Consider the following 16,308-nt stretch of genomic DNA (forward strand, 5'->3'; position numbering starts at 1 on the left):
AGCAGGGACCTTGGAGGATAGCTGCTGTACTATGCACTTCATGTGGAAGCAGCAGAGTCAAAGGTCTTTCTTTTATCCTAGTTTTTAAACATGTACTGTCCTATATGTGATCATGCGTGGAAGCTTGGTTCTAGAACTTTAGAAGGTGAGGTCTAGGTGAAGAAAGCAGGTCACTGAGGTCTTTCCTGGGGCTACCTTGTTCTTGCCTCCTTATTGACTTCTCTCTGCTTCTGTTCATCTGGAGCTGAAGAAGCTCCTCTATCAGTTTCTTGCCATCATGATGTTCTGTCCAAGGGCACGAGGCCAAGCAACTGTAGACTGATTTCTATAAAATCATGAGCTGAAATAAACCTTTCCTCCAATAAGTTGTCTATATCAGATGTCTGAGTTACAGACATGCACAATGACACACTCATTCTCTCTTTAAAACCCCTCTCTGGGTTGTTTCATTTTGACTTTTCACAGATAGAGTCATAGTTCACTGTATATGTCTCTATATAATTCTTGGGGGTGTTATGATTGACTTCCTTCTCTTTCTCAGGCATAGAGACTCCAAGAGGTTCAGTGGGGAAGTGAGTATGGTGGCACTGGATTTGGAGAGCTCACACACATCTTTTAATCAGTAAGAAAGAGTAACAAAAGTGCTAGGTATAAAACCTTCATTAATCAATCTCAAACATTCTTTGTATCCTACCATCTCTTAACATCCTAGTTTTTAGTGCCTCTTGGATACATAATGACATTGTTTACATTTACCCTTTCACAACTGTCCTTTATTGTTGGGGATAGTTTTGAGAGTTTGTTGGATCTTCCTGGTGTCTAACATGGGGCACATATTTCTACATAGGTCCTGGGAAAGCTGGGGGAAAAAAAGAATGAGAAAAAGGAAAAAAAAAACCCTCCAGATTTGGCTTCCTAGTAAACAGATGCTCACAGTGTATAGAGGTGTGGCTCTGTGGTACAGCAAGTACCCAAGAAGTAGGCAGTTAAGTAGAAACAATAAGGTAAATAAAAAACACCTGTCACAATGCAGGCACCAACTTCCTAGAGCTGGGGCAGTTAAATGCAGCTCCTGGTTAACACAGCATTCGGTAGGCAGAGGCAGGTGGATCTCTGTGAGTTTGAGGCCAGCCTGGTCTACAAAGCAAGTTCCAGGACAGCCAGAACTGTTACACAGAGAAACTCTGTCTTGAAAAACCGAAAACAACAACAACAAAAACTGCAGCTCCCAATTATATCCAGCTCTCGGCCAGGCTGGTGGGGCATAAAGCTCAGCTCAGCTCTCATGGACCCAACCCAGGGTGGAGTCAGCTGCCAGCACAAAGCTGTATGTCAAGTTTAAGGTTTGGCTTACCAGTCAGAGAATGTTACAGGTGCTCAGTAAAGCAGGTCCAGTAAAAAGAAAGAAAGAAAGAAAGAAAGAAAGAAAGAAAGAAAGAAAGAAAGAAAGAACGACCCTCTAAACAGGTTACAGTGTGTTTAAAAATGTGCCAAGGTGCTTAAGAAAGAAAAGAAATGGGTATAGACAGTCATAGGAAAAATAAATAGCTCAAAAATAATAAGTAAAGTATTTAAAGAGAGAGTAAAGTAATATAAAGGAAAAAAATCCACTTAAAGATAGAAAATACACAAGGAGCCTGGATCCTGTATGGTGTTGTGCTGACTTTGAAGTTTTTGAATGATGATGAGCAAATGACAGCTGCTGAGAGACATGGGATTGTAAAAGAGACCACCAATTAAAATTGTAATTGTAAAATTATCATCAATTAAAAAAACCCTATTATCAATCAACATAACCTCATATAAACATCCCTACTATCTGCTATCATGTGGTATAATCTTCTACTATCAGGACATTTCCCATGTGCCTGTCAATACTGTAATAATAACCCTCCAAGATCCACCATGACCATCCCAATAAACATCATTCATTGTCACTATCTCTCAATGTCATCTGACCTGAACACCTCTGTTATCACTTATAATCTTGACTATTACTGACTGTCATCTACCAGGAATATCCTATCATTCAAAATCATCAATAATCACTATTCACCATCACCCACCTTAAACTTCCCCATCATTCACCATCATCATTTACCACCACCACCCAACATGAACCTCTTAGGTCATCTATAATTATTGCTGTCATTTACTGTCATCTACTATGAACACTCCATTGTGGTGATATTGTGTTCCCCAAAATAGTGTGCACCCTAATAAACTTATCTAGGGTCAGAGAATAGAATAGCCACTAGATACAGAGGCCAGAAAATGGTGGCACACACGCCTTTAATCCTGTCATTCCAGAGGCAGAGATCCATCTGGATCTCTGTGAATTGAAAGCCACACTGGACACACTGGAAACAGCCAGGAATGGTGACAAGAGTCTTTAATCCCAGGAAGTGATGTCAGAAAGCAGAAAGATATATAAGGCATGAAAACCAGGAACTAGAGCTGGTTAAGCTTTTAGGCTTTAGAGCAGCAGTTCAGCTGAGACCCATTTGGATTAGGACACAGAGACTTCCAGTCTGAGGAAACAGGATCAACCGAGGAACGGGTGAGGTGAGGTAGCTGTGGCTTGTTATGCTTCTCTGATCTTCTAGCATTCACCCCAATACCTGGCTCCAGGTTTGTTTTTATTAATAAGACCTTTTAAGATTTGTGCTACACTTCATCCTCCAAAATCCTCCTCCTCCATCACTCAATTTCATCTATGAAGAACTCCTCTACCCATCATTCACTATCATCATACACCAAGACCATCACGTACTGTGAACAGCTCCGTCATCTACAACACCATCCATCACTATCCACCATCATTCACCATCATACATCATGAACATTCATATCCTATACCATGGTTCTTTATATCACCTTACTCTTTCACTAATGATCAGAGGATCTCTTTGTTGAACAGATGACATGAAAGTAGCCACAGTATCCTTTTAAACTATCTTTAGATAGTAAGGATTTACATAGTGCTTTGAAGTCTCAAAAAATCTATTAGTCTCCCAATTTCAAAAGCTCCAGTCCTTGTAGAGAACATAATAAATAATGGTAACTAACATAGCTGTAGGCCTTACTGTGTTTTGTAACACCATGATAGTCAAGTTTTATGTTGATTATTTCATCTGTACCTTAAAATAACTCTGAGATATGTGTTATTATTTTTGCTGTGTTATATATTAAAAAGGCGGAGGTTGGAAAGTTTCATTAACTTGTTGAAATTTTATATAGCCAGTGAATGATAGAGCTGATTTTAAACTCTGAATGTTCGATTTTCCATCCTGAAGTCTCCCATATAAATATGACTGAGACATTCTTTGACTTGTAGGTATTCCAAACTATTACTTGAAAAAAATTGCCATATAACTATCTTTGTACAGTCCCTTGAGACAGTCTAAAACATTACAGCTACAAGTTGTCTGCAGATATATACAATTTCCATCTGTTGTCTGATTGATTTCTTATCCTAATAGTCAAATTTAGGGGCATCTCTGAGTATAACACACAGTAAAATCAGTATTATTTGACCTAAAATATATGTACTGTGATCTACACTAAGCCATTTTCTTCTTTTATCCTGATTTCTTTCTTCTCTACCTTCAAATCTCTCACTGAAGAATTTCACTTTAGTACCTAGCTTTTAACACACTCACATCTGTCCATCCATCCATCATCACCACTATCATTATGACCACCACTACCAGCAATTCTTTCTCTGTAATCTCTATCTGCTAGATAGTAAACCTCAAATGTATTTACTCTCATCTATCCCCATCTTCACCATTATAATTCATTCCAACCTGAGCACAGAACTTGTCAGTAGTACCTGTCACTCTGTCTCCTGTTAAGGTTTCCCAGTTCTCTACACAAAAGATTGATACTAAACATTTCAGCTTGGCATGTATGCTCTCCGTATTACAACCATCCACCTACCTTTCAAACCTCATCTACTGCTTCATTCATTCAGCTACCTCTGGATTGACAGATCACTGTTTACTGAGAATAGAGTGTTTTAGCCTCTAGGCCATGTACATGCTGCTCTCTGACTGGATAACCTCTCCTGCATCTGTTTCTAGAAACCTGACACGTTAGGTTCATCTCTAACATGGCCTCCTTTATAGCATCTTCTCTGATTATCTCAAAGGCACAAGTTTATCCTCTCAAAGTTCTTGAGTGCTCCCTCCTTGCCTTACCCCATTTATTTATTTTTTTAAGATAGTGATCTCTGTGTACATATACTCTCCTTTAAAAGACAATAAATTATTTTAAAGCCGAAGCTGGCATACTTTGCTTAAAACAAATATAGTACTTCTTCTAGAGATATCCTAAATATTAAAGCTCATAAGTGTATCCAATTTACTAGAACTTGTTGCATTATGAAAATGTACTAAAGAGATATTGCTAAAAAGATATAAACAGCACAAAGATAAGAGGGACAGACCACATGTTTTGGTCCAGAGTTTAGTTCATTATGTTTGTACCTAATCAGCAAAAGTTAAGTGTTGGAATTCATGTAATCTACATAGCATCATAGCCAGTGGATACTTTCAAGCTAACAGTTACACTGAAGGATTTATAAAATTCTTGATCTTGACTACAAAGGAGGATAAGATGAAAACATTCAACCAATTTGCATCCAGTTCATCTGTCATGCAATCTATGTACATAAAAATAAATTTAAAAATATTTTTCTTTACTTTTTACTTGTGTGTGTGTGTGTGTGTGTGTGTGTGTGTGTGTGTGTGTGTGAGAGAGAGAGAGAGAGAGAGAGAGAGAGAGAGAGAGAGAGAGAGAGAGGAATATACATGTGTGTATAGTCATGTGTGTGGATACCCTTGGGGCTGCAAGAGGGTGTCAAAATCCCCTGGTCGTGAGATGCCTGATGTGGGTGATGGGAACTGAACCAACCTATCGTCCCCTGCAAGAACAGTATGTACTCTTTATGGCTGAGGATTCTCTCCAGTCCTTGACTTTTTAGAACAATTAGTTAATTTATGTGCATGGATATTTAGTCTGCATGTATGTCTCTGTACTGCACACACACCTGGTTTCCACAGAGGCCAGAAGAGGAGGTTGAATACCCCAGGAGTGGAGCTGCCATGTGGGTGTTGAGAATCAAATTCCAGTTTTCTGAAAGAGCAGCCAGTGCCCTTAACCACTGAACCATCTCTCCAGCCTCAGACCTTGAATTCTTAAAAATTTCCTTTCCCCATTCCCCTTCCCCTCTCTCTCTTTCTCCATCTTTCTTCTCTCCTGGTATACTAATTAATTCTGTGCTAATTTGGAATATGATTATTTGGACAAGAAGTAAAACAGATTGTTCAAGGATATACCAAAACTGGTTTTGAGAAAAGAAAATCAGTGGGAAAGGCCAAGAAGAGGCTTTGGTGGAGAAGTGTGGATCTAGTTGCTAGAGCAGAGAAATGTAACTGTAATGCAAATATGAGCGAATTAGTGCTGTAACAAAAATATATTGGCTGACAATGTACTTTCCAAGAAAGTAGTCCACTTGTCTTATACAATGTTCATTCATTATCCTGGTGTGATGAAGGGGTTTTGATAGAATGGGAATTCATTACAAAGAGAAGATGACTTGAGAGTCCAAGTCCAAGCTCATGCAGTAAGTTTCCTGCTGTATCTGTCACTAGATTCCCTTGATGTTCGTCTGGCCTGTTCCTTCTTGGGAAGTGTTTTTTTGTTTGTTTGTTTTTGAGACAGGGTTTCTCCATGTAGCTTTGGAGCCTGTCCTGTAACTCACTCTATAGACCAGGCTGGCCTCGAACTCACAGCGATCCACCTGCCTCCCGAGTGCTGGGATTAAAGGTGTGAGCCACCACTGCCAGGCCTTGGGAGTTCTCTTGCCAGTTGCCAACCATCTTTATAGTCATTTATATTGACTGACAAAAAGCAGTGAAACGATGCCCTTTTTGTATGTAAAGCCATAATTAATAACTATTCTATGCTGAGCATGGATCGCATGGGACTCACTGTTCACGAAGACGGCGAACCTCAGGAAGGAGAGGTAGCGTTCCCCTTCGATGGGGTTCCAGCCAACATCAGGGTATCCTTTGGCCAGAAGCATGGGGCAGCTCTGAAGGCCGCAACCAGCCAAGTAGGTTACCACCTGCCAAGAACAGCATGAGAGTGAATGTCCACGTACACCCAGTAGGGCAACTGCTGCATTACAAAATACAAATAAACAGAAAATACAAAGAAAACAAGTTTCAGTAAAGAAAACTTGGATCCCCTTGAGTAAGCCCTGGTGAAAAGAACATGGAAACTAGCCACCATGGAAAACAGGATAATTGTTTCTGAAAAAAATAATAAAAAAAAAATAGGATTACCATATGATCCAGAAATTTCATTCCTGGCTCTATACACAAAACTTACAAATAAGGTCTTGAAAGATGTACAATCCAAATTCCCATCAACATCATTCCTAACGACTAAAAATATAGAAGCAACCTAAGTATCTCTCAAAGGATAATTGGGTAAGAAAAATATTGCATATGCAGATAATACACTATAATCAGCCTTAGAAAGGAAGGGACTTTTCATAGGCTAGGTCCACATATTGGCCGATCCTTGAGGATACAGTAAGTGAAATAAGTGAGCCATGCAAAGCAAATACTGTGTGGCTTTAATATATATAAGATAGCAAGAGCAGTCAAAACCATATAGGCAGAAAGAAAAATGGCAGTTGCCAGGGCCTGCAGGGAGGAAGGAATAGGGAATTACTGCTAAATGGGCAGAGTTTTGCTTGATGAAATGGAAGGAGCTTTGGAGATGAATGTGGTACTGTTCATGAAATATCATCAAAGGCTTCAGTGACTCTGAACTATACACTTGAAAATGGTGAAGAGAGTAAATTTTGTGCATTTAATCACAATAAAAATAGAAAACCCCCATGCATTTAAGGCCAAGAGATATGCTAAAATGCCTCTTAAAATAACCATGAGAGCTCCATTTCTAGGAACTGGACGCTTCTTATTTCTAGAAGCTAGAGAGAGCCTGAATATTTTTAACCTTCCCCTGCCAAACAAATAATTATATACTTTTTCTATTTGGGCCCTTTTGCTCTAGAAACAGGATCAAGGGTCCAAGTGCAGCACAGACTCCCCTCCCCCAACTTCTTTGGGGGATATTTAATTTAGTAGATTTGGAACCAGAACCTCCAGTCTACATTTGCTTGCAAGTAATCAACAGTATTATGATCAGGTTCCAGGTTTCCCCAACTCCAGAAAGAGGAAGTTGACCAGTATGTAAGCTAGTGTGATGGCACATGCTTACAATCTCAGCACTCTGGATTGAGAGGCAGAAGGATCAAGAATTCAAGGTACAAAGAGAGTGTGAAGGTAGCCTAGTCCTACATGAGGTCTTGCTTTTTCAGTTTTTTATTATTTATTTATTTTTAGGCCGAATAGTTTATTCGTAAGCATATAAGCATTTGGAAAGTTACAAAGACACGAGAGAGCCTCTTGTGCCACCAAGGCTGGCCATGTTCCCTTGACCATGGTGATACATGGTCTCTGAGTGGTATTTGGGTAATCAGGGGTCCTGACTCAAATGCTTAATCAACAACAGCCATTTAACATCAAAGGCCAACATGCTAAGGTTGGGATGGCCAAAAACAAGACAAAAATTAGATTGGCAGTGGTCTCTTTGCTTCTAGACTGCCAGACACAGATTGTGAATCTCAGGCTGTCAGCTCACAAGACTCAGATTTTACCCACTTTCACCAGAAATCAGGGACAAATACCAGCAAACCAACTGCTACTTAAGATTGAATTGCTACTCTGTTTTTGACTTTGGTATTTTGAGTATATGTGGAGAAGAAGAAAATTTTGCTAACTCTCATAACAGAGGTGTGTGTGTGTGTGTGTGTGTGTGTGTGTGTGTGTGTGTGTGTTGTGTGGTGTGTGATGTGGTTGGGGTGTGTGTGTATGTGTGTGTGGTGGTGTGTGTATTTGTGTGTATGATGTATGGCATGTGTATGTGTGTGATGTGTGTGTGGGGTGGTAGTGTGTGTGTATGTGTGTATGTGTAAGGCACACAGGTATGAAGAGGCCTATGTGAGGGAAGGGAGAGAGCAGAGTTGGAAGAAGAGGGGACCAGAGGAGAAGGTAATGGAATATACATGTCATGAAAGAAGGATGGGTAACTCTTTGGGAGGGGGAGGAGACCAGCAAGAAGGGGACAAAAAAGAACAAATACAATCACACACACACACACACACACACACACACACACACACACTGAAACACATTTCTTTATATGGTCGAAGAAAATTAATTAAAATAAAGATCCTTTTCCTGACTTTGGCTTTTACCTTAGTGATATATTAGGGATTTAATTAGAGCCAACAGCAATACTTACTGATTTGACAAAGTAATTAAAATTTTACTAATATTTTGTCCTTTCCTAAAATATTATCACTTAAAATTATCTCCTGGATGTTGCAAAACACCCCAAAGAACTAAATTACACGAATAACTCAAAGACATCTTCTGTTAATTGTTTCATCCCGAATTTATACACTGAAACTCTAAGCTCCAGCATATCAGAATGTCATTGAATAGAGGGAAGACCTGTGAAGAACACAATAAGTAGAAAGGGGTCTTCTAGGGTGGTGTCCTTAGCAAAGGGAGAAACATAGCCATGCAAAGATATAACAGGAATGCTTCTGCAGAAGACAGTTCCTGTGGGACACAGCCAGGAGGTAGCCATCTGTAAACCAGGAAGGGGGCCTAAGGGGAACTGAAAGCTGACAGGCCTTGGCCTTGGCTTCCCAGACTGGAGAACTGAGACATTTCACTTCTGATATTTAAGTCACCCCATCTGTGGACATGTATTCCAGAGGCGCCAGAAGATGAATATCCCCTTACACCACAAAATAAGTGTGCCCAGTCGGAAATAAGTAACATGACACAGGCATGTAGCCTGCCTGCTTCATGATGGACCCTCAATCATTATTGGTTAAATACATCTGAAACAACGTCCCAACACAGAACTTCAGGAAATTATTAGTGGGTAGTTATCATCTCAACAGACTGGACATGGTTCTGCAGCTTGGCCGGCAATTCTCTGCCCTGGCTGTGCTAACAGGGTCTTCAGGACTGCTGACATTGTGACATTGTCTACCTGTCTGTGTGGTACTTCAGACAGATGGGGCATCACTGTCAAGATAACGTAATCATAACACACTACTCCTCCTTGTCTGCCTTCTCAACCTTCTTTGAGCCTTCCTATACTATTTAGAAGGAACAAAAGAAAATGTATTTTTAAAATAATTTTCACCTCAGCCTCACAGATATATTTCTTAGGGTCTCCTCATCCCTCTTTGGCTGTTCTTCCTGTTGTTTAGTTGTTGATTTTTTTTTTTTCTGTGACTCTGTGGGTGGTAGTGGTCTTCAGGGCTCTGACTCATCCTTGCAAGGATCTCACCTACCCAGAGGGCTTCAGTCTCTCTCCATGATCTGTCTGCAGCTGAGAAAACCCTCCTGAGCTTTAAGTATGCAGTCGGCTCCCCAGCTGACATTTCCATCTGGGAACCTCAGGACACCTCTGTACCACCCCCGAACTCATAGACAGCAGTATCTAACCATTTGATATCAGACTGTGACATTGTTATTTGTAAAGCATATGCTCAAGAGCCATGCAATTGAGTTGCAAACACGCAAAAACAAAATTTCATCATATTGTAAGTTTCTGAAGTGTCGTGTTGGACTGCATCCACACCCCTCCTTAGCTGCATGCGACCTTTAGGGTGCAGGTTGGGCATGCCTGCAAGTGAACCAGAGCAATATTTGATTAATAGTTGCTATTTGTCTTCCCTAGGTCTTCTGGATTCAAGTACTTCTCACATCTGCTTGTGTCAATATTAACTGAAGTCAGCACCCACTCATGCTTGGATTGCTGAAGATAACTCTTAGCAATTTTTCTTGCCCCAGCTCTTGTAAGAGCTCGTCCAGTCAACTTCCTTATTGCAGCCTTCTAAACCACACAACATATCGTGTTGCTCTCCTGCTGGGGGCCTTTCTGGTTTCTGTCACTCATGGTTCTCCAGTGAGGTACTGTAATAGAATTGGAACAAGCATCGGCTCTTGAGCCAAATTCTGATCCACTTACCCTGTGGCACTGAGGACAAGGCCTACCCCTTACACCTCCATTTCCTTAACTCAAAACTTCTGAGCAACAACAATAATAAAAATGACTTGTTCTGAGGGTCACATGAGTTAACTTGTGGGCAGCACTCCGAGTGTGGTCTGGCAGAGAGTGATCTCATATGAGCATGAACTTCTATTATTAACAAGTCCAATATCTGACTGCTCCCATCACCCTCCTCACCATGCTCTCCATGGTTCTTCCATGCTTGACTTTCCGACTGTCCTAGACGTGGGCTTTCCTGGCTGAGCCTTAAACACTCCTGGCAAATTTCTCCAACAGTGCGGCTGACTCCTTCTGCTCATCCCTCAGCTGTCAGTTCCCTAAGAGACAGCTCTCAAACCCACTCACTGGAGTGTGGGCCGCCTTTGACTTTTCCCACTCCTTGCCCACCTCTTTTTTCTTCTTCGCACTTAGAACACAGATTGTTAATCTTATCAGCTACCCAGTCAAGCAAATAGTTCCACGAGTGGCACGGTGGAAAACCTTCCAATTGAATACTTACCGAAGTCCCACCATGGCCTACTCTGGTCATTTTCTTTGCTATAAACTTTGAACGTCCTAATTCTTAATTCTTAATGCAGCACCGCTAGGGAAGTTGAGTACAGAAAACTCGGTACCAAGCATGGAGAAGTTTCTAGAGTGGTTATTTTAAGTCACAGAGCACTGCAACTTTATCAACCACGGGCAGGCCGGTCTGATATTCACGATTCCAGTAGGGGGCAGCAGTGTGCAAGTGGCCAGCACGTCGATTTTACAACCTCCTGTTAGATCTCTTTCATATGTGGACTCATGAATTAGATCACACAGAAGTTTTCTTTAGGGATCCAGTGACATTCCATATAGAACAGTAATATGGGGCCTCCACATCTGAAGAAAACAAATGCCACACTCTCCTGTCTAGGAAGCCGATTTCCTTCACTCATACGTGACCCTTGGGGCCTAATCATTGTGGTGCCAGCCACTCATATTATACCACGTTTTCACCATTATGAAATGGGTGTGAATGGAAACCTAGGTGTTGGCTTGTTTTTCCTCTGTCTGGCTGCAATAGAGTTAGGAGAAAAATAACACGTTGTCTCCCCAGTTACCTTCTCAAGATCCGGTTCTTCTAAGCCCAGCGCTAACTCGTTGTTGTCCATCACAGAGGAGGCTGCCACATCCAGTGGGGTGGACCCCCTCATCGATGGGGAAGCTGAGGATGGAGCAAAAAGACGCAGAGCATTTAAGGCCACCCAGCTCGGATTTCAGCGTGCAGTGAACATATGTGGACAGGAGAGGGCAGCAAATACACTGAAACCTGGCCCACACTGCTGTTCTCGGAGAGGGCCGCCAGCCTAACTTTAGAAGAGTCCTGTTCTCCCTTCTCACATTCATTACTACTGAGAATACTAATTATAACAAAATCACGCTACGGAATGGGTTGGGACTACACAGTTTCAAGTACCTTCGTAACACAAAACTTCTTGGCATTTGTAATCACTTGAAGACTCAGGGGCTTCTTCATGGTCTGGGCCCAAAGCCCAAAGCGGGCTACCACTTGGAGTTTAAAAATAGTCTCAAACAGCACAAGTTCATATGGTTACATTAGTGTACCAATGTTGTCTGTGATACTTGTTTTTGGCTCCTAGATACAATTATGAAAAACTTCAAGTGATATTAAAAACAAACAAACAAACAAGCAAAAAACAACAGTTGATAGCTTGAGGTTGCATTTGATAAACAAAAGAGAAGTGAGATTTCACATTTCAGGTGTATGTGTCTGTTTATGTCTCATCCTTTGGCTTCTGTCCAGCATGGTGAGCCAGGAGAAACAAGGAAAGTTGCTCTTTTCACAGTGGTGCCCAACTGCTGTTTATCCATTCCCATTATCATGTTGTTTATCCCTAGCTGCTCTTGGCCAGGCTGCCCTGAAGCTCAGGGCAGAATTTGCTGGGTGGCTGGTGGGCCAGGAACGAGTCCTGTAGCCAGCTTGCCAAGAAAGGATTGGATCCATGACCTTGGTCTTAAGAGCTCTGCTCACTGATTAGCTAAGTGGGCTGGGAGAGAATTTGTCCTGAGAGCACATCCTCCATTCCAGGCAGCCTTTCATAAACTACAGGCACTGGACCTGAGAGAGGAGAGCAACTTAGTGGGAGTTGGTAGCAACAGCTATGGAGAAAGTGGAGGCCACAGACATGTTTTTATGCGTTTGTTTTTGGGGGACAGGCTGGCTCTTGTTTTACACTTACATGTATCGTGGCATACATGTTGATCTTTCTCTTTTTCTCTTAAGTAGTCAGGAGGGAGAATGGACTGCCTGGATCCAAAGGTGGAAGTTATAAGGTGTGCCACACCTACCTAGGCCCACACTGCTGTTCTCCAGCAGGTAACTTAGATGCTCAAACATGGCCTTCTGATTTTGCCGGCTAATTCGACAGAAATAGCAAAGGAAGCGACAGCAGCTGGCAACCATTTTGGGGAAGGCAATCTGTGGGCAGAAGCAGGAAGTATTAGAGAGAAGAATCTATCACGAGGCCTTCATGAACAGTGGAAACTTATAGGAGTTTCAGGTTGAAGTCCCACAAGCTGTGAATTGTTTAGAACATAAACTTTTTCCTTACACCTCTTCTCCCTAAGACATTTATAAGAGGGACAGAATGCCTAAGAATGAGGCTTCCAAAAATCTTGGAAATTAGCTACAGTCCTCAAGATCTTTCCTTCTAAGGGCAATGTCTATCAATTATAACCTGCTTCTCTACATGTCCGACAAAAGTGCATGACCACACAACCATTGTTTCCAGCCAGAGTGAGTAGAGCAATAAAGGGTAATATCAGAAACAGAGTTGAGGGATCATAGAAAAACAATGCCAATTAGTCCATTAAAACTTGGGTCCTCTGGGCCAAGGGTGATCCCCATAGTTAAGAAAGTTTGAAAGGCACCATGCCCTGTTTCTGTGAACATGTCTCTAAGTATGTGGCCTCAATCACTGATCTTCTGCAGGTATCTAAGGCGCTTGACACCCGATGCATATAAGTTAGCATGGAGGTGCAATCCTTCATCACTTGATTTGGTAGCCTTCTCTGCTTTCCGAAACAATTAGCATCTCTATGGCAAGCTCTAGCTTATTGGGATCTTACAATGCTCAAAAACAATGTCAGACTCCTAGAAAGATCACAATTCCCCCTTCAGAATCATGGGAAGAGCTCTAAGGAACAGTTCTGAAATCTGTTGTCACTGAGGCATACAGATGTGCTTAGGGTTCTGTGAAGAAATTTAACTTTTCCAAGATGATGAATTGTGACCCGGAAGTACAAGCCAAATAAACCCTTTTCTACCCTAAGTCGCCTTTGGTCAGTATTTTTATCCCAGCAATGGAAAAAAACAAGAACACCACTTATTCCTGGGATGGTGGCACCCTAGAATCAGCAACACTTGAAACCATACTCCATATTTTGCCTCCAGAAGTCATGCAGTCTAGATAAATCAGTGGATAAAATGCTTCCTGTGATAGTGCGAGGACTGAAGTTCTGATCCTCATCACCCTCATAAGCAAAGGGGGAATAGGCCCATCTGTAATCCCACCATTCACGGGGCAGAGACAAGAATCCCCAGAACAAGCTGTTTAGGTAGACTATGTGAATTTGTGATGTTTGAGTTCAGTGAAAGACCCTGTCTCAGTTAGGAGACAGTGGGAAGCAGTCTAGGAAGACAGTTTATGACAACTTCAGGCCTCCATATGTATGTGCATAATTGTGCATGCACATGTAAATCAACATATATATATGCAAAAACATCAAAAAGAAGCCATTCAATTTAAGTAAGATCTCAGGAAAACTGGTATAAATTCCCAGTTGCACCCTAGGCTAACAGCAATGGTCCCCTTCTTGCATCCTTTTAGATCTGTAAAAATCTTCTCCTCTTCCCAGGGGAGAACTGAGGCAACAGATACCTGAGCAAGTAGTCCTGCCCTGAGAGTCAAACTCTGGCTAAGTATGGCATTACCTGTGATTTCTCTGTACCCAACACGTTCACCATCACCTCCATCACTGTCTCATGCATGCCAAGGACTCTCATAAGGTTGGGGTGCTGGTAAAACACCTTGTTGTTCATTATGTCCCTAACAGAAAAACGAGAGGGAGAGTTCAGCACCTGTTGCTCTTCTGCTATAAAAATCCACACAAACACGATTTAGGTCAAGTAATATTAAAATGATAGGCTGAGAAAAATAGTAAGAGGGTACTAGGTCGTGAAGTACATATGGAATGTTTTTAGCTGGCATAAAAAAGGAGCACCAAATAATTCTAAATGTTTGATTTTTTTCCCCTTTAAAATGCTTATTTCTAATGATATTTAAACAATTCCCCCTTCATCCTTTTTTTGCTTATAATAAATTCTAAGACCACCCATACCACTGGATTTTTCTGTGTACCCAAGAACGTCTTTTCTCTCCTGATAGCTGTGTTTCTTTGTATTCAGTTTCTTAATGAGAGGACTGCATGTCTTTCTTATAAGAATTTTGTATTTGATACAATGAAGTTTGTGGATACCAGTCTTCAAAAGCAATGGTATGAACACGTAACAACCATCACACCTTTAAGCTACCTAACACAAACTCATACCATGAAGCTTAGGCAAATAAAAGTCTGGATATGCAACAATTGCCTGTAAGTTGGGTAGAGAGGGAGGGGCTGTTTCTGCAGCTTATTTCCCTCCCATAAAAGTCTCTTCATTTCTATTATAATATTCCTCTTTGCAAATGAACTTGGGGAATCATGCATGCACACACCCTTTCTTTCCTGAGAACCATGCAAACCACTTTCCTAGTCCTTAGTGATTCTCTACAGTTCAAGCCCAAGGATGGGGAGGAGAGGAACATTGCTTTTGATATTAATCAGGTAACACTGTGGGTTGGCCAGTGAACATTTCTGGCTCCTGTTTTCTCCTCTATGTTCTGTAATTGCCAGGAATCGTCTTGTGTACATGGTTTGTGAGTCATATCCATGAGTTGTAAGTTAAGGGATCTCACAGAACTAACAAAATCACTCCACAGTTTAGAACTGGGGAGAAAAGGGGCCAGACAGGAATACCTCAGAAGCCCCAGAAGACACCCAGCCAGAGGCTGCAGTGCTCAACTTGTTTCTCTCTTGGGTTAAATAGGCTGCCCTCTCCTCCAGATGTGTCTCCATGACCCCACACAGGCTATTTCACAAGAGTCTCTAAGAATTCCGCTCATTCCTTTTGGTAATGCCCTTTCTGCCTTGCACAACAGGTGGTCTGGTGTCCCCTGTTACAGAGGTAGCTCATGTGACAAGGATGTCCCACCACAAGGAGAGAGAGAATTCTCTCTAAAGAACTGCACTTGCTATGAGTGACCCTACCCTAGCCCGTTGATCATGAGAAGCTCCTCTTCCTTGCCCATCCTGACACTAAGAAGGGACCGGATCTGGCCCAGGGCAGCCAGCAGGTTGATGGTATCGCTCACGGAGGCCTGGCTGATGGTGTAGGTCTTCCGCAGAGCCTGTAGCAACTCCCCAATGCTGTCATACTGTCTCCGTAGGAGGTTGAACATAATTCTCACCAACTCTGCATCCTGGATTTGGTTCTCTTGGGCCCAGCGGATCATTGTTTGTGAGACTAGTTCCTTCAGTGTTGCTGAAAAGAGAATTGGAGAAAACACTAACCATGGATGCCCCAGAGCAGAGAAAGTTAGGTGGTACAGAAACTTCCCTCAACTACCAGACATATCAACAGCTGGCTCAGGTTAAATCTTTTCTTATTTCAAGGTTGAGTCATGGCATGTATAAAAGTAGAATATATCAAGACATAAAATGCCACCTATACCACAATAAAAATATCACAATTACATACTAAAAAATGCAACACTCATTTGATTAATGTTTTGATTCATACTGAAAATTGAATGACAAGTAAGTCTCTGTCCTTGCCTTCAGGGAGCTCATAAGCCAGTTCCTTACATTTTTATTTTGTGGTAAAAATTTTATTGTTATTGTATAATACAATGCAATAAATGCTGCAATGAAGGTACTTGCAAGCACCATGAGACAGAGTACAGAGTAGCTGTCTGGGGTGGGTCAAGGTGTGAAAGTAAAGCATTGGCCCATGCTTCTTTAGAATAAAGCAAATGAAACACT

The 16,308-nt window shown here is 41.6% G+C and overlaps 1 protein-coding gene across 1 annotated transcript in view; it reads right to left on the minus strand.

The window, feature by feature from the left end:
- The window catches only part of Ryr3 (ryanodine receptor 3), a 521,956-nt gene that overhangs the window by 135,347 nt on the left and 370,301 nt on the right, over positions 1-16,308 (minus strand). Inside the window, 5 exon segments of the mRNA XM_036183838.1 lie at positions 5,998-6,133; positions 11,265-11,368; positions 12,514-12,643; positions 14,159-14,273; positions 15,535-15,808. Of these exon segments, the coding sequence (XP_036039731.1) occupies positions 5,998-6,133; positions 11,265-11,368; positions 12,514-12,643; positions 14,159-14,273; positions 15,535-15,808 (759 nt within the window).

The sequence above is a fragment of the Onychomys torridus genome, chromosome 4 (assembly GCF_903995425.1).
Source record: "Onychomys torridus chromosome 4, mOncTor1.1, whole genome shotgun sequence".
Classification (NCBI taxonomy): Eukaryota; Metazoa; Chordata; class Mammalia; order Rodentia; family Cricetidae; genus Onychomys; species Onychomys torridus.